This window comes from Bombus vosnesenskii, unplaced genomic scaffold (genome assembly GCF_011952255.1).
Source record: "Bombus vosnesenskii isolate JDL3184/JDL3185 unplaced genomic scaffold, Bvos_JDL3184-5_v1.1 scf7180000013309, whole genome shotgun sequence".
In the NCBI taxonomy this organism is placed as follows: Eukaryota; Metazoa; Arthropoda; class Insecta; order Hymenoptera; family Apidae; genus Bombus; species Bombus vosnesenskii.
In genome coordinates, this window is record NW_022882958.1 from 1,624,597 (window position 1) to 1,650,953 (window position 26,357).

Genomic DNA, 26,357 nt, shown 5'->3' on the forward strand with positions numbered 1-26,357 from the left:
TCTAGAACGTAAGAAATTCATGTGCCATCGTCATAATTCATACGCATATGTATATTATATACACTCTTTGTCTCAGCTACTTAGCTGAAAGCACGTTATCTTTGGCTTACTCTATGAAAGGAGATAATAACGAATTGCAGAGACCTGCTCGCGAACTAAGACCATTCGCAAAACCAGATTCGCGGAATTCGATCGCCGAGATTTTATTTAAGTGGCCATTCATGCCGGTGAATGCCAGTAGAGTGGGCGAAGTGTGCCTGACCTGTTTTTCGAGTGGCAGGCGAGTCTAAATGGAACTTAGCGATTAATCGCTCTTGGAATGATGCGTGTCAAAATCATTTACAAACTGAATCCTCTGCTATCGAACAATTTTCAGTATACCAAACAAATAGTATTTCCTCTATTCGTTCTTTGTTCTCTTCAAAATTCTTTCACGCTTTAAGAAATTTTATACAATTCTTCTGCGATATTTCTCTTACGATTCTTTCCTCTTACATTTTGTTAAATGTTCAAAAAACTAATATTTGACATTTACTTAAGACTCATGTAAAAATACAAACAGCTTTCACGTTGAGAAATGTCAAGCAATTTCTCAAAAGCATCATCGTATAATTCTTTTCTCCTTTTCTTACTAGCCAAGTAAGTTTCCTCGTTTTTCTCCTAAGTCTATGCGATTTCACCGCTCTCATCCAACAAGGAAAATGTAACTAATAAACATTAAACTTCACGTGGCTTTTAGCTTGGGAATGTCGTTTATGGTAAAGAACTTTATTCGTCTGAAATTATACAGAAGAAACATAAAATGGTTCATACATGAACCTTGCGAACGTTAAACCGACCAATTCCACATTTTGTGCATTTCTCGGATGTATTAATGTTGAATGTTTTAGAAAGAAATAATTTACTTCCATTAGATCATTTATCAAAAAGTACATGACATAAAATTTCATTATCGCGAGAATAACGCATAAAAATGGTCGAAAGCCAACGATATTATACGTGTTACACATTGTCAAAGATAGAACAAAATAATGATTTTAAAATGAAAGTGGTTCGACATAGTTAATTATTAACTTTGTAACAAGCTTAAAATCTACAATATGAGATGGAACAATAACTAGAAGATAAAAGACGCTAAGTAAAGTTTCCTTGGAATAAATAGGAAAAATTTCCATCATTTAAAAACGGAATAGTTTAACACAGTACTATTAATACTTCGATCTTTCCGAGTTCCGCAAAATTGTAGGATCTAAATAACAGAGAAAAGACACTGACAAAAATTTCGTTAGAATAAATAATTTTGACCAAGGTTTAAACAACCAGTTGGATACTCTGTGGATGCAATAAAAGGTTTAACTCCCTTTGAAGGAGAGCATCAAAAAGGCATGTGCATCGATTTCACGAGACAGCAGGTCTCTGTGAAATACGTCTTTTTTCCGTGTCGCCTTGCACCGCTAATCGGAGCAATGATTATAGGCAATTTTCACTGGTTGAAGACCGGTTCCGGTATAAAAAGCGACAGGTATTTGCGTACGTAATTCTACGCTCGAACAAGACTCGATCGAAAAGAAAACATATATTACGAATTAATGTAAAACGATAATACAAGTCGATTTTCGAAATTACTACGTATCATACGGTGGTCCGTTTAATTAATCGATCAAAGCAGAATCTACGTTAATATAGTCGGAAATGAAATTTTATTCAAGCGAGACATAAAATTAGAATTCCGAAAATTCAGTGAGTCCATTATTCCAACTCGTAATTAAATATTTCAAAGCGACCTTTCACTTCGATTTAAAATTCAACAGTCTCTTTACTTTCTTATATTTCAAGTGCCTCTTTTCCAATTTTTCTTTTCTATTTGATCCAAACGCCATCGAGTGACTGCCATTTCCAACCAGAAATTTCAAAACGGTAATTCCACGATATTACGACACTTGCTTTTCACAATGTTTTCAATGCTCGTCGCTGTTCCAATAGCTCGTCGACAAAAGAAAGAAAGTTATTTAACCAGCTATCAAATAAATCTCAAGTTGTCCAAAGTATCTGCTCTTCTCGACCTTTCGCAACAGAAAAAATGCGGAAATCGATGACAGATTTTCCTTTTAGCTTCTGTTCCCGTGCACAAGTTTCAGAACGAGAATTCCACGATATCGAAATGTTTATCTTTCGAAACGTTTTCGATATTTGTCGATGTTTCAACAACTTGTCCGCGAAGGGAAGTTATTTAATCAGCTTACAAATAAATCCCAGGCTACCCAGAGAGCATCTGCTACCGTCGAATAAATTCTCCCCCTCGACCGAGGGAGAACACATGCTATTCTTTGCTCGCGTGTATTATCCGCGCGCTGCTGCTTCGTGCCAGCACAAAGATAGGATCGAGTCGATACGAGCAGGTAATAAGGCGATCTCTTTGTAATCGACCCCGCCTATCGTGTACCCGACTGTGCAGACTTTTCAAAGGGTATCTCTGCATATCGATGTTAATCTGCATCTTTAAACCATTATCGGGGAAAAGTAACATGGAGTAAAATAGTCTACCGGTAAACATATACGAGATTTTCCTGAATCTATTAAGGGACAATATCGTGTTCATCCAACATATCATTTGCAATATTTTGTCGGCACTGTTAAGTCGATTCACCTTTTCTGTTCTTCTCTGTTTCTTCTTCTTTTTTTTCTTTTTTTGTTGTGATTATGGAGATTATAGAAAATCCTGAGAATTTACTTGTGACGTTTATTTCGATATAAATGTGACCTATTGTGCCTGATATTATATCCTTTTCAACGTTATTTGGTTTTTACTGAGATTTCATGAGAATTGGGGAAATTGAAACGTTTTCTTAGCGTTAAATTTGTTGGAATCTTTAACTACATGAAGCTAACGGGCTTTCTTATCTTGTCAATCTCGATCGTAAAAATGAATAAAAAATAATGTTCAGATAGTTGACAATTTTATTAGAGTATCACGATCATTTTAAATCTATCACGGAATAATCTCAATTTTGCCAATATGAAAACATGATCATAGAAACGGTTTAAATAAGAAGGAAAAAATTTTCTAAGATTAGCCAAATGGTCATGCAATTTTACAAAGTGTTTATCCCCTAACAAAGTTCAGATGTAAACGCTGAATAAATTTCTATTGTTTCTTACACGTCAAAAGATACATCCTACTAGAATGCATAAAATTGAATACCAATGCATACGAAGCTACGAATTTCTTGAATCACCGCGTAGAAATATTTCAAAGAACAAGATACCAATGTTTGTCTTGGAATATCTAATCGTCTCGGATGCTAATCGCGAGAAAGAGTTCAGAATACATATAGCGTGTGCATTAAGATTATTGAAATAACCTGGTCCCTACCCCTTCTACGCGAAGACGGAATGTCGCGCGGATAAGGAAATGAATTATCGAGCGTAAAATGGTGACACCGAGATAAGTATTCGAGATCAGAAGACGCTAATGGGAATAGTATTCCCCGGAATATGATTCGTATCTAAGGAACGTGAATAAGAGTATCAGGGGCTTGATAAATCCTCGAAAAAATGTAATCATCAACTTGGTGAAATGCGTATTATGTAATGGCCAAGGTCAATCTGTCTTCTATCAGAAAGTAAATGGAATGTGTACTTTATCTGAATAAATATATCTGTGATGATGAAAACTGGCTGAAGCTTTTGGATATATTTTCGTTTAATATATGACTTTGCCAACAGATCACTTTATTGAAAAAATATAGAAGTTTTATTGAAATGCCGTATTTCATTTAGTTTTATTTATATGTCGAATAAATTCATTCGTTGAACGATGATTATAATTTGTTAGCAATTTTGAAGCATTCAGAATATATCTGGCACAATTTTCGCTAATTTCAAATAGCTACCAGCAGAAAAGTCTGCTCCAGATCCAAACAACTCTACGCCTAAAGCACGATCTGCTGAGCAAAGCCTTATCGACGAACCCAACTAGCAGACTTCAGACAAAGGAATCCTTTCCTTTCATCTTCTCTTCTACAAGTACCCAAACTACTATTGCCTCTATCTAGACTCCTCGTGCATTCCAATCAAATTCCTAGGACTTCTCTAATCCTTCAAAAATATCTCTACATACTCCTCGACCTATTTTCTACAGCGTCATTCCTATTATAATAATCGCCATAATTTTCAGAAAAATTACTCTGCTCCCTGCCTTCCGCCAAAACTTAGCCGACTGAAAACACAGAAAATATCATATTAAACTAGAAAATCTCTTATCGTACACACTTTGACCCGCCCGATTAAATGTTCCATCCCGAAAGCGTTCGTCCGAATCTAAAATCGTATTATTACACGAACAACGTTTTCACCTGGTTGATTTTCGTTTAAGACGCGAATTATGAAACTTAAGGAGTACCGTGTTGGTTTAACGATTTCGTAAAAACATTGTTTTATAAGCAGAATTAATTGTTGCTGTTGACACGTGACTTCGAAATGGTCGAAAAAGATCGAGAATCTAATTTAACGCCAATTTGAAAATTATTCGAATTTGAAATATCCGAAGATTAAAAATCTGAATCGAAATGTAAAAGTATCGAATTTAGAGGTTCGAGCTTGATTCCTGCATCAAATTTAAAGATTCGATTCCAGAAATGTTCGCAGATCGCCGTAGCCTAAAGCCGTGTCCCCATTTTCCGTTATTACAAGTTAAATAGAAACTTCTCGGGAGAAACTTGACTTATTAATTATTAGTAAATCCCCCGTTACTTTTCTGGCAACTCGCACCAGAGCTTCTCCTTTAAAAAAAAAAAAAAAAAAAAAAAACAAGGTACAAGTTCTTTATCACGAAGTAACGAAGCGTTAGAACGAAGCTTTGCGACGGCGGAACTATGCTAATTAGTCGGTACAATTTAATGAATATTCAACTTACCCGAGGGTGGAGAGAAAGCCGGATACGTTGCCTTCGGCGTATAGGCTGACGATGTCGCCCAGATGAAGGAAACTCGCAGAGCCGAGGATCTCGCCCATCTTGAAGCTGTTGTGTTCGGAGTCTCTCGCTCTTTCTTTCTCTCTCGCTGCCCCAAAGTCGTAGAAATTCAACCTCTTAGCCGAGCGAATTATTCATGGCTACACCTACGGGGGTAAAAACGATCTTTACTGTTCGTCGATGACAAACGGAGCACCGGATGCTTCACGAGAGTGTTTCTTTATTCAAGATGGAATAAAGGGTTCAAGATTTACGAGAATCGGAACGTAGTAAACTGTGGATTTCCGTGCATTTATGGGAAATTTATGGGTGCGCGTAATATGCGAAAATATATGTACTAACTATGCAAAATATGAAAAACACCTGATATGATATAAATGAAAGAAAATCCGTGCCTAAGTATCAATTAGGTATATTCTAGCAGATACGTTCTTCCGGTTGCGTTTATAAAAATATAAATTTGCATAAATATCCACAGTCTACTTATAAATGGAACAACAGAACCTGTTCTCGAAATTTCATATTTTCATTTCCTTTTTGTTGAAAGCTTTATAGTACTTTTGAATTATGAACGGATGTTTATTATAAAATTGGTGTAGACATTCATAGGAGAATTTTTTGCATTTGGACATATGTAGAATCATAAATGTCTGATTGTTGATCGTTTTCAATGGATATGTACCATTCGCAGCTGGGATCATAGCTAACGGAAGGGGATACAGGTCTGATTCGTTTAACAGGACCACCTTCTGTGACATAATATGAAAAATACGACGTGCGATAGAATATTTTACAGTTCATAGGTCAGAGAAACGGATAACTTTCCATCCATGTATAATATATTAATTCTGCGATTCGATTGCATTCAAATTTCATGTCTCATAGAAAATTTAAATCTAAATCCATAAATCGTAATTGTAATCGTAATTGAAGCTCGCTGAGACACTTAACACAAGTGATATATTACTTGATAATGGAATTATGATGATAATTATATTGTCCGAAATGATCGACAGTTCTACAAAAGAATTGCTAAATTCAAGCTAACGAGCTTCAGATATTTTGTATTTGCCATTATTATACCAACAATATGCAGGTAGTTTTCATAAAATTAACGTACGTCGATTTTTATTCCGCCGACTCACCGTGGAATTAGCTAAACAAAGATGGTACGTTTTTAAAACTGCCATAAGAATGTCATTTGAAGAATCGGTATATTTGGTGCAATTGTTAAATCCAAGCCAATTATTACAAGCTTTCGTAAACCTGAAGGCAACGAATCGATTTATACATCTAATATTTCCAGGGTAAACATGTTATTACGAGCGAACCGAAAGCGATGGAAACAATTCTTGGACGATATAAGTCGCTTATTTACCGTCAAATTGTTTATCGATCCATCGTAAAACGATTTATAAACAGGATGAAAACCGGAATAATATCCGGATAAACTGAATGAATCGTATTTCCCAATCGAGTAAACGAGACGGATTACACGTGCCTCGTTAACTCTGCGATTCATATATTTCTAATTGTTATTATACTCTAGGACCAGAGTCAGGCAATTTCAACTGAAATTTTTGCATCCCCCTGGAGACTTCCGGTCGCTTTCAACGTGTTACGCGATCCTTGTGAAATAGGTCAGGTTAAACTTGATTTCACGATGGAAATTGCTACCTTTCTCCTGTCCAACTGAATCCACCACGAAAACGAAACGAAGGAAATTGGTCTACCCTGTATTTCCTATCCTTGGAATGAGCTTGCTCTCTAAACTTCCACTTTGACAAATGAAAAATGAAGGTTTGAAATAATTATTTCTTATTAAGAAGAATTCGATTAGGTTTTGGTTATTTATCAATTATTATTGGGAGTTGTTTTGTAGTTAAAGAATGTTATGAAAAGGTTTGATTGGAAATTCAACAGTCCAAACAGCTAATTTTGTACATTATAAAATACGATATATATGTTAAGTTGAAAGATCGAGGAAGTAACTTTAAAATTAATTCGGATTATCTTACAAAATATATCTAATTTTTATAATAGAGAAGCCTAACCTCTGGAATATGCAATAATAATATTTCCTAATAATATGTTAGAATAAAATTGTGAAATGTAATAAAATTTGTTCATAAGGCCCTTTGTTTCCGGGAAAAGTAAATCTGAAAATTTATCATACGTATGTACTAGGCCGATCCTACATTAGCCATGATCCAACTCTATTTTCTTGAAAACGAAGCCTTAAATGGAAAAATTTTGTTCTACATTTCCCACTTATTTTCATACGTAGAACGACCTTCTGTCGATTATCTAGTTTTGCTCAGCCTTAAATTAGCCACGTTCAAGTGCACTTGATAAATTTTCAAACTCTATTTTTTCAAAAACCGATAATGAAAAAATTTTATACCACATTTTTTTCTTATTTTCCTAGAAGAAATTACGCCGTACTTGCTTTTCATGTTATTCGGCCCAATCCTATATATATATATATTATTTATATTATATTTATATTTATTTATATATATATATATAAATTCATAAAAAGTAACTCTTTCAATCCTAACGAAACGTTTCTAGTCGAACTGAACCAAATTGTTCGATAATAATCGTAGCAATAAAATAATTCTTCTATGTTGCTTAATGTCAAAGCTCGTTCGAAAATCCGTTCCACTGTTAGCTTCTCGTCTCATAACGCGAGTTGGCAAACATTTCTGCTACATCTGACTTTCGACGATCGTTCGATCATGTTGAACTGTGTACCTCGTTAAATCTTCGCGCCAGCTACACAAACCTTTCCACCATATTTTCCACCACAAGAACATTATCATCGATTTCTTCTGCAAAACTGAACCCATATCTAGCTGTTTACACGTAAGCCTAAGGTTGAAGGTCAGTTTATTTCTAGATATAACCACGACATTCTTCCTTCGCCTCGAAGACATCTTGATTACGGATAGCTTCGCCCCAGGGAATCTCTTCGTTCGTCTTGCCAACGAATTTAAAAGAAACAAAGGAAAGTTCTTCGCTTGTCAATTAATTCTTAAAAGAATTTGCTGCTGCACGGAACGAAACTTTGCTCGGTTCGAAGCATCAACAGACTCTCGGTTAGATGTTTTCCGTGATTGCAATTGTTTCGAGACGATCTATTGGTAAATCTCTCTTAATCTAGACAATTTTTAAATCCCTTTATCGATAGATTAGGAACGTTAAAATGGAGATAGCAAATTCACTGCTACTCGAACGTGATAATTCTTTTCCTGAAAGTGCAGACCTTTCACATTAAAGATACTGCTATCTTGGTTTAAGTAATAATTAAACTACGCACATTTATACAAATTCATATCGTTCTAAATATATTCGAAATAAATGAAACTTAGATAGAAAATTGTCGTGCGTATTAAATATCACAAACAGCGCTATAATTTGAATATTTCATATATTTTTGTACATCATGTGTATCCTGTAGATTTCTGCGTAAACATCCGCAATCAACTAATAGTGTTTGTTTGAAACATTATTTCCCATTTCTTATCTATCTAAATCACATTGTTAAAACGCATAAAAATTAAAGCGCAGCTGTTAGTAGTACACATATTACTGAGCAACTAAGTTTTAGGTAATTAATTACCATTCAAAAACCTGGACAAAGGGAAGCAGAACGTTAAATTTTTATCCAAGCGAATTTATATAACGTTTGTCGTAATAATAGTACACAATGCAACATAACTTTTAACCATTAAACTGCAGTTACAGTGTAGCAGTAAACAGATAAAAAAAAGTAGGTTAAACAGAAAAGCAACTTGTAAATTTATTTTACGTGCCATTTTGCCGAACATTTAGACTTTAGAAGATCAGTAAATTTCTTGGTTGAATGTTATCACCGTATCTTAACGTGGGTGTCCTTACGACGATTCAGCATGGATTACGGCCTTTTATCCCTCTTATAACGCTTTAATTTTAAGCTTTTTAAGCGCGAAACCCTAACAGTTTCGTTTGTCTTGGCCTTATCGTGGGAGTAAAAAATCAATTTTTTCTTTTTCCACAAAATATATATCCAATCGATCGACGCGTCAATCGTACACAATGATCGTTTAGCGTTTATTGTGCAGCAGGTTTCTATAGCTGGGCAGTATCAGCCGCAATTTGTAGCTCTATTGTTGAGCAATTAAATCATTCGAATCACCAGCGTGACTACTTTGCCGCGCAGAGAAACGCACCGTAGGGTATTACGATTTGATTTTGTATCGATTTGTTATTATACGAGCGGCGTTTTCACCAAGCTATTTGACTTTTGTTTGAAATCCGGACCATGGAATAAAGAGCAACGTGTTATGTTCACGATTTCATGGAAAGATTATTTTATAAACAGAATTTTAAGTTGTCTTTTTCATTTTTCAAAATTTATTTTCAATTTTAATTCGAATTTTATTTGTTAACAATTAGAAAGCTCTGCTTTCCTCTACCTTTTTTTTAGTGAAAATCCCAATCGCGATTTAACAGTTCGACAATTTATATTTCTGACATTTTCACGATGATTTGAAATTAAGATTAACTGGTTTAACTTCAAAGTTTGGAAACTTCAATTTCTCTCGCCCTATTTTCTTTTATCTCCAAGACACGATCCGCTCGCGTAATTTGTCTACCAATTGCTTTGGAGAGCATATTACAATTTCCTCGATCATTGTTACCGTATAGACTACTCGTCGTCTGCGTTTAAACTATTCTGTGATACCAATGTATATATGCAACTATCCTATGTGAGCTACTTTCTCCATCCAAGACTCTATATCTATGTCAAACTTCCTTGTAATACATAGTGAAATGTGTTACTTCATTCAACAACATTCTATTCTTGGTGTTCATTCATAGAAAAACCCACGAGACCAGCGCGAACGCACGATGAGTCACGGAGGTAAATTCAATTTTTATCTGGGATAATCAACGTCACGTTTAAACGCTCATCAATAAAAAGATGAAAATTTCATTTAATTTATTCTTAATTAAAGCGTATATATTAATTGATATCCACCATTTCGAATCAGATGCTCCTATTATAAATTTCGCAACAAAGCAAAGCGACGATGGCTTATATTTTTATTCGAAAAAATTAACGACTCATCGTTGTAAAATGCATCGTTGTAAAAAGTTCCAAGACTACAGTAAAATAATAGAATTCATAAACAAAAAAGATTAGAAAGACATATAGGAAATTTAGTTGGTCTTCTCAGTGTGATATTTTTTAATAATTTGTCCGACACTTTCGACCAAAAAATTTAATTGGCTTGATTTTCTGTTACTTTTTTTTTCTTTTTATATATAATATGCATGAGTTCAATCGCATGACGTCTATACAATGGAGAAGTACTTGTAATTGTAGTATATATGTAGTATGTAGTTGTATAGCAGTATGTTATATATATTCGAAAATACCCAATATAAGGTGGAAAAATAATAAAAAATAATCAACAGTTTGTAAAAACGGATACAATACCGATACACCAAATTTTTCTTCATAAAATATATAGCAGTTTTGCGGACAATGTAAAGTAAACATATCACTAAACGATATTTTTATTACTTCTTACTAAAGTTTGTAATTTTTATAGTAAATGACAACTTTTTATTTCACGCGACGAGCGTGCACGTCAAAAGCATCGAAATAAAGTTTTTGTTCAACCCGTATACTCGTCGAACGCAGTTAACAGATCAATCGAAGATATATAGTCTGTTTCGATACAACTGTACTTAATAGATGAAAAATCGCAGATGAATTGAGATATTTCAACATATCTTGAAAAATGAACAAACTTGAGGTAATATATCTCTAAAAACACAAAATTAAAAATTAATAAAGTCACAGGAATCTTAATTAGGTCGATGGTAAGTTTTGCAAATGTAGATATCATATAGAGAAATAAAAAATCATACGAATTAATAGACCTTTGAGTAAAAGAATTATTATTGTTATATGAACTCTTTCCTGGTTGAGAGTTTAATACACGCAAATAATATATTCCATCGGTATAAATAGACGATATAAATATTAGATAGACAAATAAAAGCAGAACGCAATGAAGTCATAACTAGGCTGTAAATTTAATTAGAAGTACAGCAGGCCGTTTCAATTAGTGAAAATTCAACAAACTGTACAAGCCGCCGTTAAATTTATTACTATTATTAACATATCTCTGTAAAACCAGTCCCGTTTTCATTCATTTATATTACTACCTCTATAATGCAACTTTATATAACGAGAAACTTAAATAACACAACTTGTGCTTCATTTAAATGCCACGTCTTTTAATTATTCACGGTGAGTTTATGAACTTGATGTAACACGATTAAACAATTCGCAACGAGTATTACGTGAAAATGTGTTTAACAGTTAATCTCTGAAGAATACCTTGAACGTTTTGTCAAGCCGATGCGAGAACAGCGTTAAACATACGCGCGTGAACGAACTAAGCCAAGAATACACAATACCAGTGATCAGAAATTAAAATCACACTACTCTAGCTCCCTCTGGATCTCCATTGAAACGATTCGCGAAAATAAATCGGCTCGAAAAAGTCAGAGTGAAAATAACCAGAATTCACCGAGCAGTCATTAAAACGAGCATTATTTCGTTAAGTTACCTACGCCGTTTGATATTCCAATAATCTCGAATTCGAAGGTATTTCTTTCGCGTTGTACCGTACGTACGAAGAGAATGAGTATGAAGAGAAGAGAAACGTGATAATTATTTCCGTTCATCCTTTTATTCTAACGTCATTCTGTGACCAAAACGGATATTGTAATACAAAATAAGCTAAACTGTTAGATCTGTTAGGTCTAAAAATACAATTGACGAAGTACAAGTATAAGGGGAGACAACATATTTCAAATTACGAAGAGGCTGATGTTTAGCATCAAAACGAGATAAAGGTACAAACGCGGAGTTAATTAAAAACAATGGAAAATGTGACTTGTCCTATTCTTCCCTGCGATCTTTACATATTTTCTCTTTCTTTGTCCCTTTTTCCTCTGTTTATCAGAATTTAGCAGTGTTCTGAAATGAGAACGCTATTTTATATGGAAATGATCGGCTGACAAATTGTTCACGGGCCGTTAACGTGAACGTTTCGTCTGAAAAAATACAGTCCACGAATAATCGCTGGCTGTGCTCGAAATAATCGTAAAACACAGCGCGTTCAATGCTGTAAAACGGACGTTCTTAATTCACCGCAACGCTACAAGTTGAAAAAATTTCGTACGACGCATAGACGATAATCGAAGATGAATGGGATTAATGGAATTTTACAAACACCATCGATGAGCCCTGTACTACGTACGATATTCAGAAACCGTCCTTACGTTTCCGCTTTCGTTTTTATTTCTCCTTGTTTTTCTCTTTTTTCGTCTTCGTGAATGAGACGTTAATCGAATTTAAATCGAAATCGTCGAAAGAAGCATCGATAAAATACTCCAAAGTCTCCATAACGACGTTAATTAAAAATGTTGTAATAGAAATAAAGATATCTATAACGTAAAAAACTGTAAGCACGAGCTTAAGATTTCAACAGAGCCTGTCGACGCATAGATACGGTTTCATTAGATCGTCAATTGCCAGTCAATTGACGATTATTGTTCGATCACTGGCACATCCGACGAGGAAATAAAAGAAACATCTGCTCGTCCCCTCTATTTTTTCTCCGTGCTGCCTCTCGATAGCTGGTTTCTTCTCTTTTTCTCTGCACAGAAGATCAAACATCGTACAGAGCGTTGAAAGAGCCAGCCTTTTTACTTTCTCTCTTATTCCGAATCCAATATCAATACCATACAAATTAATAACGTTCGAAAGTCACAGAGAACGTAAAAATAATTCGCAAGACCTATTTTCAATTTTATACAGGTCATTTTTCCTAATCAAACGTATTGCAATGGAAATAGCAGCGAATTATTTGTCTTTTCGGCTCGATCTACTCAATCTTATCCAATAAGGAATAAACGAACTTTGATCAATACTTGATCAAGTTAAATTGTAATCAGATCTTATTAACGCTTATATATACAGGGTGGTTGGTAACTGGTGGTACAAGCGGAAAGGGGGTGATTCTACGCGAAGAAAGAAGTTGAAAATATAGACTAAAAATTAAAAAATTTAAAAATTTAAAGAATTAAAAAAATAACGTCAATCGAGACAACGATCTGCAGTGAGAGCCGTTATAACGAGACGCGATAAAGTGCACGCGTACCGAGCGAAAATTCAAAGTCGATTTTCTCGAAAACAAAGCTTCGAACGACAAATTGTTATTCTATATTTTCGACTTCTTTTTTCGCGTAGAATCACTCCCTTTCCGCTTGTACCACCAGTTACCAACCACCCTGTATATATATATATATATTACAAAGGAAACCAAGTTACAGTTTAAAGACTTATAAATTTACTTTAATGAAAATTACAATTAAAATCGACGAGTACATCTACTGATTTGTAGATATAAGCATATTCGTGAATCATGTACACGTTTCTATATCGTCATGAAATCAAATCACGAGGTTGAATCCGAAACGCGTTGGATCAACGAGAGACGATATCCAGGACTACGCTCGAGAATCAAAATTTCAAGCAGCGAATCTGTCGCCGCAGAGCAGCGTATTGCATAATGCAATAATTAAACGGATTTGAAGCCCGTGCACCTTGGCCTCTCCTCAAGCGACAGAGAACCCGGAACGACGATGCGACGACGCGAATCGCGTACACGCGCGCGCTTTTCAATTTGTCCCGGTTGCTTAACAATAAAAGACTATTCCATTTCATGAGAATATAGTTTTCATAAGATTACAGAATCGTGATCGTATATCGCGTTACAACGAGATAGAGTTTCGTTTTGCCAAGGTTTTTCACGACACGCGTCGCCTACGCTTTCCTCATCTATCTTTTTCCTCTACTTTTTGTTTCTTTTTTACCTTCCTCACGCAAATAGTTGCATCTCACGCTTCGCGAACGATCGATTTAACGCGACACCGATGCTCATCGATATCCGCCTCGATATAAATATTTGCCGTACACGTAATTCTGCGCGTGCAAGCTAGATACACCAGATAAGCATTTTTTTTTTCTTTTTTCTTGAATTCGTCGGCGAAAGGAATTGGACGTTCACCCTATGACAGTGTGGCAGGAACGACGAAGAATTCAGAATTACAGATTTGGAAAATCATTGTCTTATCGTCTAAGATGTCCTGCATTTCCAGTACGAGATACAACAACTTTTTGCAGGAAGAACATACACGAAACGTAATTCGTGTCTGGTCCTTTTTTGTTTTTTAGCTAAAGTATTCCGATAGTTAGATAGTCGAAAGTTAACTCACAACGATGGTGAACGGTGAAAGTGATCTGTGTCTCAATGTATCGTCGAATAAACATTAATCGATGCCTATTTCCTCGTGTGATCTACAATTTCATAATTTAATTACATACACACATATAGTTCTTCTGCGATATAATTACACAGTATAGATATACATATATAATAATTAAGAGCATAGATATAGATATATAATTACAGATATACTCGTAAAAGTAGCGTAATATAATGAATTACTTTGCTAAAAAATAAAAGAAACATATTATAGATATTAAATGTATCGAATAGAAATAAAAAATGTTACAGAGTATTATTTTGATCTCCTGGAGAAAATCAGAACATGAAAACTAAAATCGAACAATAAAAAATCTTCCGGCCTTTGATCATGTTATGGTCTTACGATTTTATTTCGAACGTTTAAGAAATTTATGATGTATACAATAATTGTTGTTATTTCTGTATTCAGAGGTAGGATCATAATAGCTGTTATTTTATTCTTTGGATAAATCTATCACACCGTTCTGAGCCGAAAAACCTTTATTGCACTTTCTTACGTGGTCTAGGGATAAAAACAAAAGAACATCTTAAACCTATCGATTAAATCTATCGATTGTACCTAGAACTATTTTCTAGTTACTATTTATTGTAACTAGCGTATCTGCATACAGATGGCGAGCGCCAACTCGCGTTGTCATTTTCGACAATAATTGATACAGTTTGCTCGAGTTTGTCTCTTGCGTGGTTGTGGCCGAAAGGGCTAAAGAGAGAGAAAGTAAGTGGTTCGAATTTTGTAGAGGGAAATTGATTAGTGGGTACGTGAAAGATGGTCCAAGGCCATTTGGCAAGTTCTTCAACGAGTTATTTTTGATTGACGAGAGTCTTTCGGAATAGTTCAAAGACCTGTTAGACAAGGTCGTTTTAGAAAAGACGTAACATGGTAATGGAAATGGAGTCGGAAATGGAGCGAATATTTGAAATTCGAATGGGAGTGGAGTTACCGAATCGGCGTAAATGGATCACGTGACGTGCAATGGAGAAAATTTGATATGCGCATGGAATTTGAATGGTTCGGGAGAATTCGAGTCTTTCGAAGTATTTCAAATTACAGATGAGATGTACACGCGTATATCGAATGTTCTGTTCTTTTCTTTTGCATTTTTCTTTTTTTCTTTCCTTTTTTTTTTTTTTTTTTTTGTTAAGTTGCTTCAAACGTAAAACCAGGGTTTATATTCCGTTTCATCTTAAACGTTGAATCGAAACGGGAAATTTTGAGTACCCATTACGAAAAAGGATTATATAGCGGGGTCCTCTCTCGTGTGTGTTTACGATGATATGTGACCTTGCTCGACAGGTCGTTGAACTCAACTTAAAAGAGGCTATCACCCTACAGAGTAAAAAATAGAACGTTTCATTAAATCTTCCTAAAACTCTCGATTTCACTGTGCGTTGCGAAAATAATCCACTTCCCGTGAATTAAAAACACATAAAGCGTTCGCGAATATATAGAATTTTGAAAGATTTTGAAAGATCATTTCAATCGAAGTTCTTTTGAATACCATTCGTTGGATTGTAGAAATAATACTTTGCAGATAAGTAGAAAATTATAAGATCGATATAATTTTCCATAAAAACGTTATCGATAAATTTCTAACATTTCTTCAGATCTCAAACGAATCTCGTAATTGCTGCTAAAAATGTATGCTTGCTAAAAACAGTATCTATTAAAAAAAAAAAAATACGATAAATTCCGTGAACGTTTCACGCTTCGCTGTTTTTTATTCAAGTAAAGAGAATTTCATAACTCAAAGTTATCTAACGGATCGCTAGAAATGAACTAATTTCGAAAATATTTGTCGCGATCGGTGAAAAAATTCAAACATGAGATGAATGGCTGGTATTTGAATACATTGAATACATTTTTCAATTGCGTACGGTATAACAGTTCGGAATGGCAGTTGTTGTCACGAACGAGCGATTTTCATATGATTATACAGACGACGATAATTCATATTTAAACATAAGATAATCTGATAGTTCTCGAGATGATAAGTATAATCAAAGTATAATAAATGTAATATAATTATTAAGCTGCAGTTATTTTTTCCAAATTTATATTTGTATAAATAACATAAATAAAAGAATGACACCTAAATAGAAGACCATTTTATGTATTTTAAATATTAAAACAGTTATTATAGTTTGCACATTTTCTAGATTTTTTCATGTAATATAATTATGAAAATCGAGAAACGAAATATTTAACTCGTTTGTTTATTGAACAAGTGAAAATTTCCGCATCCATGGCTTTTGCCGTAAGAAGAGCAAATGTAGTATATGAGAGAGAATCGATACTCTGCGATATCGATTCCAGGTCAGTCAAATCGAAGTGCACGAAAAGAAGGAAGTTCAAGCGATTCACCACCCGCGCGAAATGTCATTAACCCTTTGCGGGATTTGCCGAGTGTACGTCTCGACCCACGCTGCATACGATGTATAATGCGATATATCCGTTTTGCATCGAAATAAAACTAATAATAGAAAGTTTCGATCATTGACGCAACAATATGCATGCACTTATAATCTACCGCCAATAATATGGAAGAAGGATATGCGAGAAAGATATGCGAGAAAGATACACCGAAGATGAAATCGAGTTGGTCAAGTCATTGGCCTTTACTAGACAAAGTTACGTGGACGTTTTTACGATAAACGCGATGCAAATAACGTACACATGCTGCACAAGGTAGTTGCAGTCGTTGATACTATGGCTCGTGATACAAATCGTTCATTGTCTTTATTTTTCTAACTTTGTTTAAACGATATACTATATGATCATCTTTGTAATACGAAATTATTGTAATAATTTTGATTCGAATAAATCTTGTGAAATACATGAAAAGAGACTTGATCTTTTCCTTTGCATTATTTTCTTTTGATATAAATTTTATAATTCGGTTGTCGGTAGAGTTGTAATGATAAGCCTAAAAAAAAATCATACTATATCATTAATTTAGATATAACCTCTTGCAAATGACTTCATGTAAAATATTTGAAAACAGGTTTTAATTTTCCTCTGTATTGGCTCCTTCTGGTGCAAATTCTATATCTTAATCGACGATATAGCTGTAGCCTTAAATTTGAAAGTTGAAATTAAATGAAATTTGAAAAAGTGTAACAAACGATTCTTATTGCGAGCTACTGCATGTCAACAACGAATGAAACAAAAAGAAACAATTGAAAGATCGTGACTACGCTTATTATCGCCGCGAAGCGGAAGTAGTAGTAACCGAATCAATTTCGCGCGTTCCCCTAATATCAAACAAATTAATTTCATTCCACGTTCCATTTTCGTAGTTTTCGCGTTCACGGCCGAAATCGTATGCGATAACACACACACGATCGGCGTAAAGCGTGGCGTGCTATTGAAAGGAGGATAAATAAAACGTGCCGATTGAAATCGCTCGTGTGGAATCTTTTATAAGACGAATCGTATAAATCCTACACGATTCTCCAGGAACGACTAAGTACGTGCGCTCACGATAGGAGCTCCTTCTATCGAGGAGCTAGCTAGATGATTCTCTGTATAGGTATATAAAATTTACAATTGAAAACAAAAATTAGATTGTACATTAAAGTAAATAAGATATACACAAATTAATTCTGTATAGTTGAGATTTTGTTCAGTCATAAAGATAAGAATCGTTAAAACGTCTCCTCTAGGTTTAGAAACTAGCATAGTTACAATAAATAGGATACTTGACACCAATCATTTTTAACTGCATTAATTTCTTTTTAAAATCTGTGCTGCGACAGTCGTTTGTATTGTCAATAGCGCTATTAACGCTTTGTTAATATTATTCAGGAATTTTACGAATAGGAAGGATTTCAGCTCCAAAAAGGCATAGAGACTTTAATTGGCAACGACTTCAAATAGACTGTGTGTGCACAGAATAACAACACACTCTTGCCACAGTCGAAGTATCGAGAGATTCGAACGCGAAGGAAATTAACTTGGCGGCTAACGTCAAGCGGATCTGCCGTTGAAAAAGCCCCGTTCTAATACTGTCAGCTGATGCCTAAAAGTATGGAGAGCTTATTACAAACGATCGAAGCACGCACTCGATTCTCCACGCACGTTCCTTCAGCCGTCTAAAGAAAAATGTCTGTCCCATGTTACTTGACAGATCTATTAAAACTTATTGACACGTTTCTCACGCACACCAGTCATCCTACGATTTGTCCTATGGAATAAAATCTAACCTATCGAGACATATAGAACAATCAAATATTTCACGAAGAAAAACAATGCAAGTAAAACATACAGAAATATTCATAGATATCGAAGATTATAAAGGAAAATGAGCCGGAGAAACGAAAATAAAAGGAAACTTGTACTTTGAACTATCGGCGTTAGCCAAGAGAAGAAGAAAAAACGTGTTTACTCACGTTCTGGTCGCCTGTACCAGTTCCAACACTTTCGGAGCACTTCACGTTGTCGATCGAAATCGTTGAACGTAGTGCGGTAACGCACCGGTCTTACGAATGCCGGAACACGTTCCTCGAATGGCCAAAAATATTTCAAACTACGTTCACGATGGTTCGTCGATGCACCTCAACGAAAAAGGCGAAAACGTTCGTGATTTTGCCTCGCTAGTTGTTCATGTAAGTACGTGTCACGGATACTGTGATTCTCTTCTGCACAGAATTTGTAAACGTCCACTACGTTTGATACACAGACAGAATTGGTTGAAACGTTCACGACGCTGATTATATCGAATACGTGCAACTTGATTATGGTCGTAAAATCACCGATACGTGCGTACGTATACACGAGAGTTTAGAAGACGACGCACGAGCAAAAACGTTCGCACCGCTCGGTGGTTCTGGCACGACTGGAATACTGGAAGCGGACTCGCCTCGACTTTACATATGGCTGCGTATCGTCCAATGATCAATCGACTCCAACTTGTTCAAATACTTTTGTGAATTTTCGAATTTTGTCTATCGGTATAGAAATAATATAACTCCTATTATCTAGAAAAACACACACAAATGTGAAAGTAGTAATTATTGTTTAATGCAATAATGAAAAACATCGTTTGCTGATAAAGTAAACGACCTTGAAAAACTTTACATAAAAAGTGTTTTTTTAATGGATATCAGTTAATGGATATTATTATTTATTACTTATTCACTCATAATTTTTTCATAATGAAAAAGAATATCTTTTAGCACTCGTAGAGTACGAGACATTTTCGCCTATTCAACCAATAGACCCATCGGTATTGTAGAAATTCTTGGATACATATTGCCATCTGTTTATTACAGACAAGACACAGCGAGGTAAAGACAGGTACAGAATGGACGTGACATTATCGACCAAGTAGCCAATGGTAACATGAAATGCTTTTTCCCGTCCCACGTTTTGGTGGTCACCTGATCTTTTTACCATTTTCGCGTCACATGCGACGTTATCGCTTTAGTAGAGTACTGGTTTGAATTGAAACTAAATTTTCCTATGAAATTGCAAATAATGTATTTTTGTATTATGTATTTCTTCGATTCTGTCTATTTAGATCTGAAGATCTAAGAATAGATATCATAATATTCTTTGAGATTTAATTGCGAATACGTTGCATCTTCAACCATCCAATCCATTTACCAACTAACGTCAAATTGAGCTCGTTGTAAAAAATAACTAAGACACGTATCCGCCTGCTTCCTCGAGTTCACGCGTATTTGCACACGTTTCCTCGACTTTCCACGCGTTTCCACACTTTTCCTTCAGTTTACGCGCATCTTCACGCGCGTCTCTATCCGTATCTACCTGTTTTCTCCCGGTCAAACTGAAAATCGTTTTGCATTAATTTAGACAAGTGAATGAAATTTTATTCGAATCTTTTTGTCAACTACGGTCCTTAATATTTTGGATGAACTAAATTGCGAGACATTTAACCCAAATTGATATGTTAGCCGATATTCTTTATTCTTTAATGAATTGCGAATGATCGAGGCGTATCTCGTAACGAATAAATAAAGGCGCGAGACCCAGTGATACAAACCTTTTATGTCCTGGTTTTCTCTGTAGAGAAGAGGCTAGCTTACATGAAGATGCAACTTGCCCTTTGATGGTTGCTGACATCATTGGTGACAACAGGACTCGCGCTAGCAGACCTCAGATATCAAATACGGAGTGACAATGGAAACAAAATTTCTTGGCAATCGTATCGGTAAAACAGTAAAACGTCGGTAGGCCGACGTTACAAATGTCACGTCTACTCTGTATCTCGTGGATGAGATAATCACTGACGAGTCGTCTCTGATAATTCCTATGTTCGCCGTAGAAAATCGTAGAGGGCGTAAGAAACATTTTGACTTTTTGACAGGCGGTATTTCATAACCTATGATACAAAGTTTCATTCCGTCATGTCTATTCTGTCCTTGGTTGATATTTTATTCGGCTGGCGCATAGTACCGTGAAATTGCTGGTAACCAGTACTGACGCATACACTGCCACAATCATAGGAATAATTATAAGCAGAATTCACACTAGTGGTAACGATAGCTTTTCGTTAATAACATTTTAAAGAGTAACGAGCGTCGACTAAAACCTACTGGAGATTGCTCAGGAGAGTATCCTTGACGACAATATGTCAAGATCAAGGTCATCGAAGCTGACTTTCATTATCATATCTACTCTTACGAAGCAAACAGTTGTTGTTCGAATAAGAAACGTGAAATCACCCAACGTTGAATCACACAACCGCAAATCGTTTAATTTCGTATCAAACACATTGCTGGCATCGCTAGTAAATTAACTACGTGATCTTGAGATGCGGATAGGCTGGACAAGAGCTATCAGTTAACTCAGTGTGTTAACTGATAGCTCCTATCTACTATATTCACACTCTCAATCATTCCATTAATTAAGATCAAAATAGAACGAAACAAAATAGTATTTCTGTAATCATTTACCCTTTTATGATACGTATTATGTTTCAGATAACTTTTAATGTCTATACATGTACCAAATAGGTTATTGATATATTTCTTTAAAAATTTCTTCTATATTTAAAACAAAAGCTATCAACGAAGAGTGAAAGACGAATTTTATTTTCGAGACAAGCTACTTCTATACTATGACAGAAAGATGATGTAAGAAGGATTTTAGAAAACTGTGACAATCGCTACTGTATCTCGTCTCTCTGGTATTAGACTATCAAATAGAACGAAGTAGACAAGAAGATTGTTTAAAAAAGAATGTATGAAATTATAATGTACAAGGAGGTGCAATTTCAGGATGAAATAATCTCAACGACGTTAATCTTTTCATTTTATTGTACCAAAAAATTTCATCTCCTTCAATCATTATTAATTCAATATAATATATTTATCCTTTATATTTGTTATATCTTATTTATAATAAATATTTATAATAGTGTAGTATTCATCGTTATTCTTTATTGTGTCGCCATGAGCCATGAAAACGTGGAATCAGCAAGTTCTTAATTATCGTTACTATACTAACTAGAAAGACGTTTTGTGATCCTTTTTAATAAATCCACGAAACATATTAACAGAAGCACGCCACGTGGTTGCGTGCTTCTCTCTTTCTCTTCCTCTCTCTCTCTCTCTCTCTTTTTGTATGTTTCCTTTTCGTTTTCTTTTTTTACTTTACTTTTTTTTTTTCTAAAAAGAGTAAAGTGCGGAGACACTTGTGTAAATTCCCAGATATTTTGACCGGAAAAAACAGTTTGTTCTTTCTCCTTATTTTCTCTTCTTTTAACCGTGTATATTTTAATTGATGAGAGCATTCAGACATAGACAATTCGTACGTTAAAACAATAGATATCTAAGGAAATTTTACAACTCGCTTAAGGCTCTAGTTCCCTTAAATCAGTTCGAATTAGAATCGAAACGAGGAACGTGTATATGTGTATGTTAATATTCTCCGATAATTTCGGGTTCGTATCGACAATATCTTCACCGAACGATTATTCGCAAATACATGATCTTCTCTTTTTACGCCGTGATCGTTTCTATTGATCGAACGATAAATCGAACAATTGAAACCCTCGTATGTAACTGATTTTAATGTACTAAGGCCTTAATGTGTCGAAGCAGCGGAGCTAATTACCGTTATACAATAAGAAAATATATATACCTCTACGGACACCAATAATTCGATCTCACGATTGTACGTGGAACGTAGACACAGTTCCCAAAAACATTACTTCTTTTTCTCATTTTCTTTTATTTAACTATTTATCTTCTTATTATTTTTTTTCCCCTTTTTACTAGCAAGTCGATTTTCGGAAATTCGCAAACAAGTGCTCCAAAAATTTGCCACGTCGTTACGTTCCTCTTTTGCTCCATTCCTCTTTTTAATTCTTCTAAAGCTTAACTTTGACTTCTTTACTTATTTTTTTCTTTTTTTTTTTTTTTTTCTTTAACAAGTACCTCGATTCCCTGTAAACCCTGCAGTACTCGCGCGAGTCAACGAGTTTGTTGGTCGGCTGGCGTTCCGACAGGTTTACATATAGCACGTGTTGTATCTTTACGACTTTCTGCGAAAACTGAATTGAACACATTAGACTGCAACGAGAACATTTTTTTTTTTCCTTTTCTTTGTTCCTTTTATCGACGATTCTGTGTCGCGAAGTATTACGAGTAGACTGTGGATGTTTATGCGAACTCACGTTTCTATATAAACATAAGCAGAGAAAAACGAAATCTAGATATCATAACGAATATCGTACTGTAAACATTTTTACAGATTCCGTGCATTCTGTAATTTCTCGCATTTTTTAAGTTTCCCATAAATGCATAAAAAATCCGCAATCTTAATTACGATGTATCACCGACTGACTTACTGCAGAGTTAATGACAATCGTGTTTTGTATGTTTCAGCATCTTAATGTTAATCTGACATTACACGCTACGTATTGAGAATACTTCTACCGACGCAGTACCTAAGTTTTAAAGCCCTGCATACTCGAACCTGATTTTTGTTTACTTCGTAGATCAATCGTTCTTTGTTCTTTTTTTATTTCAGAACGACTGTGACAAGTCAATAATAAAACGTGTTCACTTTCACGTGACTAAGACTCACCGACTAACAGTCGCTTAAAAGAAAATATGTTTCTTCTTTTTCTTTCTTTCCCTCCTCTTATCGTGTCCCTCCTCTCTCTCTTTTATATCCGTTATTGTGCATCACCTTCCTCTTAATCGTTCATCACACACATATATATATATATATATATATAATTGCATTTATGTATCAACTATTTCGCGATCGAATCAGACGATCGAATAGGATGTTGCTCAACTTCCGTCACCGCATCCCATCTCGTATAACGAGATCTACTACGCTTACGAATTTCAAAATATTACAGCGTACTTCAATGTATCAGACGCATAATGGAGAATATATTTCGTGACTCGTTTTATTCGTTACCTTAAAATTTAATTTCCATTTAACTTTAATCTCGATTCTTGTAAAATTAAAAAGAAGAAAGAAGAGAAGAATAAAATAACAAGCTCGTGCCCTCACGATAATCCTATGATCGTTCTTTTCACAATAAGTACGTTATTGACCATTCACGAAGAAAATCTGACAACGATTCTCTTCGTTCGTTTATGCTGAAACGTTTAAACACAGAATTTCGCGTTTTCATAGTATACGAATTCCTTATTCCGACCATCTTGGATATCGACTTTGCGTATAATATCGTGAAATTTGTCTACGAAGATGTTGCAAAAATTCAACTTTGCATCGTTATGCGTCGTTCATAACGGTTCTTCTCTTCCTTTTTTTTTTTTTTTTTTTTTTAATATACAGGGTGGTTGGTAACCGGCGGTACAAGCGGAAAGGGGGTGATTCTACGCGAAAAAAGAAGTTGAAAATATAGACTAAAAATTAAAAAATTAAAAAATTTAACAAATTAAAGAAATAACGTCAATCGAGACAACGATCTACAGTGAGATCCGTTATAACGAGACGCGATAAAGTGCACGCGTACCGAGCGAAAATTCAAAGTCGATTTTCTCGAAAACAAAGCCTCAAATTAAAAATTTGTATTCTACATTTTCTACTTCTTTTTTCGCGTAGAATCACCCCCTTTCCGCTTGTACCGCCGGTTACCAACCACCCTGTATATACAACTACGAGCAAGCTCGATATCCATTAAAAATTCGTATACGATTTGCCCTTGTTGTAACTGAAACGTAAGACGAAGAGTTTCGATAGAGCGTTTCATAAAAACTGTGAAAGAGAACAGAAGAAAAGAAACAGAATAGAACTTCGGTATGAATAGATGAAGATGAAAGAATCAAATCGAATATATTCTCCGTTAACGTAATAGCATCGTTGTTGGGTATCTTGTGTAAAACTAGCTTCGATCGTTTCTAATCGTACGATAACGATAAGTTCTGTATAGCTTTAATCAACCATTATTGCGAATGCGTACGTTGGCATCGTCATTAACACATTAGATAACATCGACGATATAGTTATTATGAACGAGTAGCAAAAATATTGCTATTTCCTTGTCTCGGTGGAATTTATCCGAAAGTGGGAGGAAGATGTATCGCTGAAAATTAGTTCGATTATCGTAAAACTAAACGTTGAAACGTGTTACGAGAGAAGATGTCCTCGAACGATCATTGAGAATCTTAACGACGGAGCAAGAATAACCGTGGCAATGACGAACGCTTAACTCTTCATAGGCAAACATATTTTTTGAATTCCCTTCTAGATGAACTGAATCGTTTTGAACGCTTAATGTAATCGGTACGTTATATACAATCGTTCGTTGGATTAAACGGTTGAAACTTTTTCGATAGAAATAAAAATTCAAGAAAAGAAATACAAAAGTAAAATTTCGTTTAAGTATTCAGTTAAGATTCAGTTTATCCGCGAAGGTCTAACTTTCTTCTATCGAAGATTGTACAGAAAAAAGCATGATATATACTACTTGTTGAAGTGAACTTGAAAAATACCATTCGTTTGTGCCCGTAAATATAAAATATTGAACGTAATTATCTTGTTGCAATTTTATTAAATTTATCCTTCAAAGGGTTAATTTCAAAATTAAATGAAACGACAGTTCTATTAGTGCGTATATCGATTGACAGCCAATTTTGAATTTTAAAATTGCCACAATTTCGAAATTTTCTTTCTTTTTTTTTTCACGATCAAATACATACGTACGATGTTTTTCTTCCAACCATTAAATACATACATAAATTTTCTACCAATCATTAAAATATTCAGATTCTATCGTACGACTGTTCCTGCTCCGACAAAGAAACGACTGGATTCCGTAGCTGCGCCTAAAACGTCAGCTTCGTCGCGACCTTACGATGAAAAATTGTAAACACGATGAACCTTAGTTGTAAACTTATCGCGATACTCGAAACATTTAACGAACGGTCAGTTGATTCTTCGCAGAAGAAAGCGGAAACGTGGCCGCCTCCCCTGACCAGAATGGAAATTAACGAAGTGACACTCGCTTTGGCAACGAATGGCATTGCTCGTCACTGCTTGCTTCTGCAGTTGTCCCACGATCGTGTATCCACATATACTTACGTACGTTTCATTCATTTTTGCACGAGTTCAAACGAGCCAGACATTCGTCTTTCAACGACTCGAGAAAACGGCTAACGCGATTTCGCCGGATAACTCTGGGCAGTCGCGAATAACTCTGCGTCGTCTAATATCGATCTTAATCGTCGATCTTAATTACACGCGTTGAATTTGATCATAGATAACGACTCCTTTGCATTGTATACGTTTTACGTAAATGCTACGCCACGAAAAAAAAAAAAATAAAAAAAAAGAAGGGAAAAGAGTGGAAACACAGGGAGAGATGCGTATGAACGTAAGCAATAACGCGGTGTCATTTTTTCAAGTTTGACGAGTAATAAAACGAATTATAAATTGGAGGAATAATTTAGAGAAGAAAGAATCTTCGTTCGATGGGTGCACGATTAAAATGGAAAGGCATAATATAGACTTGCGTACTACTGTTCGAAGGTTT

General features: G+C 35.1%; 1 protein-coding gene and 1 pseudogene across 16 annotated transcripts in view; one reads left to right on the plus strand and one right to left on the minus strand.

Moving 5' to 3' along the window:
* LOC117234765 (inositol 1,4,5-trisphosphate receptor) overlaps window positions 1–18,894 on the minus strand; it is a 47,887-nt gene extending 28,993 nt beyond the window's left edge. For 15 of the 16 annotated variants that reach the window (XM_033496280.1, XM_033496294.1, XM_033496291.1 and 12 more), the window contains exons 1-2: window positions 18,763–18,894; window positions 4,916–5,118 (exon numbers count right to left, since the gene is read on the minus strand). In XM_033496280.1, the coding sequence (XP_033352171.1) occupies window positions 4,916–5,013 (98 nt within the window). In that variant the 5' untranslated portion in view covers window positions 5,014–5,118; window positions 18,763–18,894. Of the gene's footprint in view, window positions 1–4,915; window positions 5,119–15,003; window positions 15,023–18,762 lie in introns of those variants that run through there. The other variant, XM_033496279.1, reaches the window with a different exon arrangement.
* LOC117234767 lies at window positions 18,823–19,295 on the plus strand (annotated as a pseudogene).
* The last annotated feature ends 7,062 nt before the right edge of the window (window positions 19,296–26,357 follow it).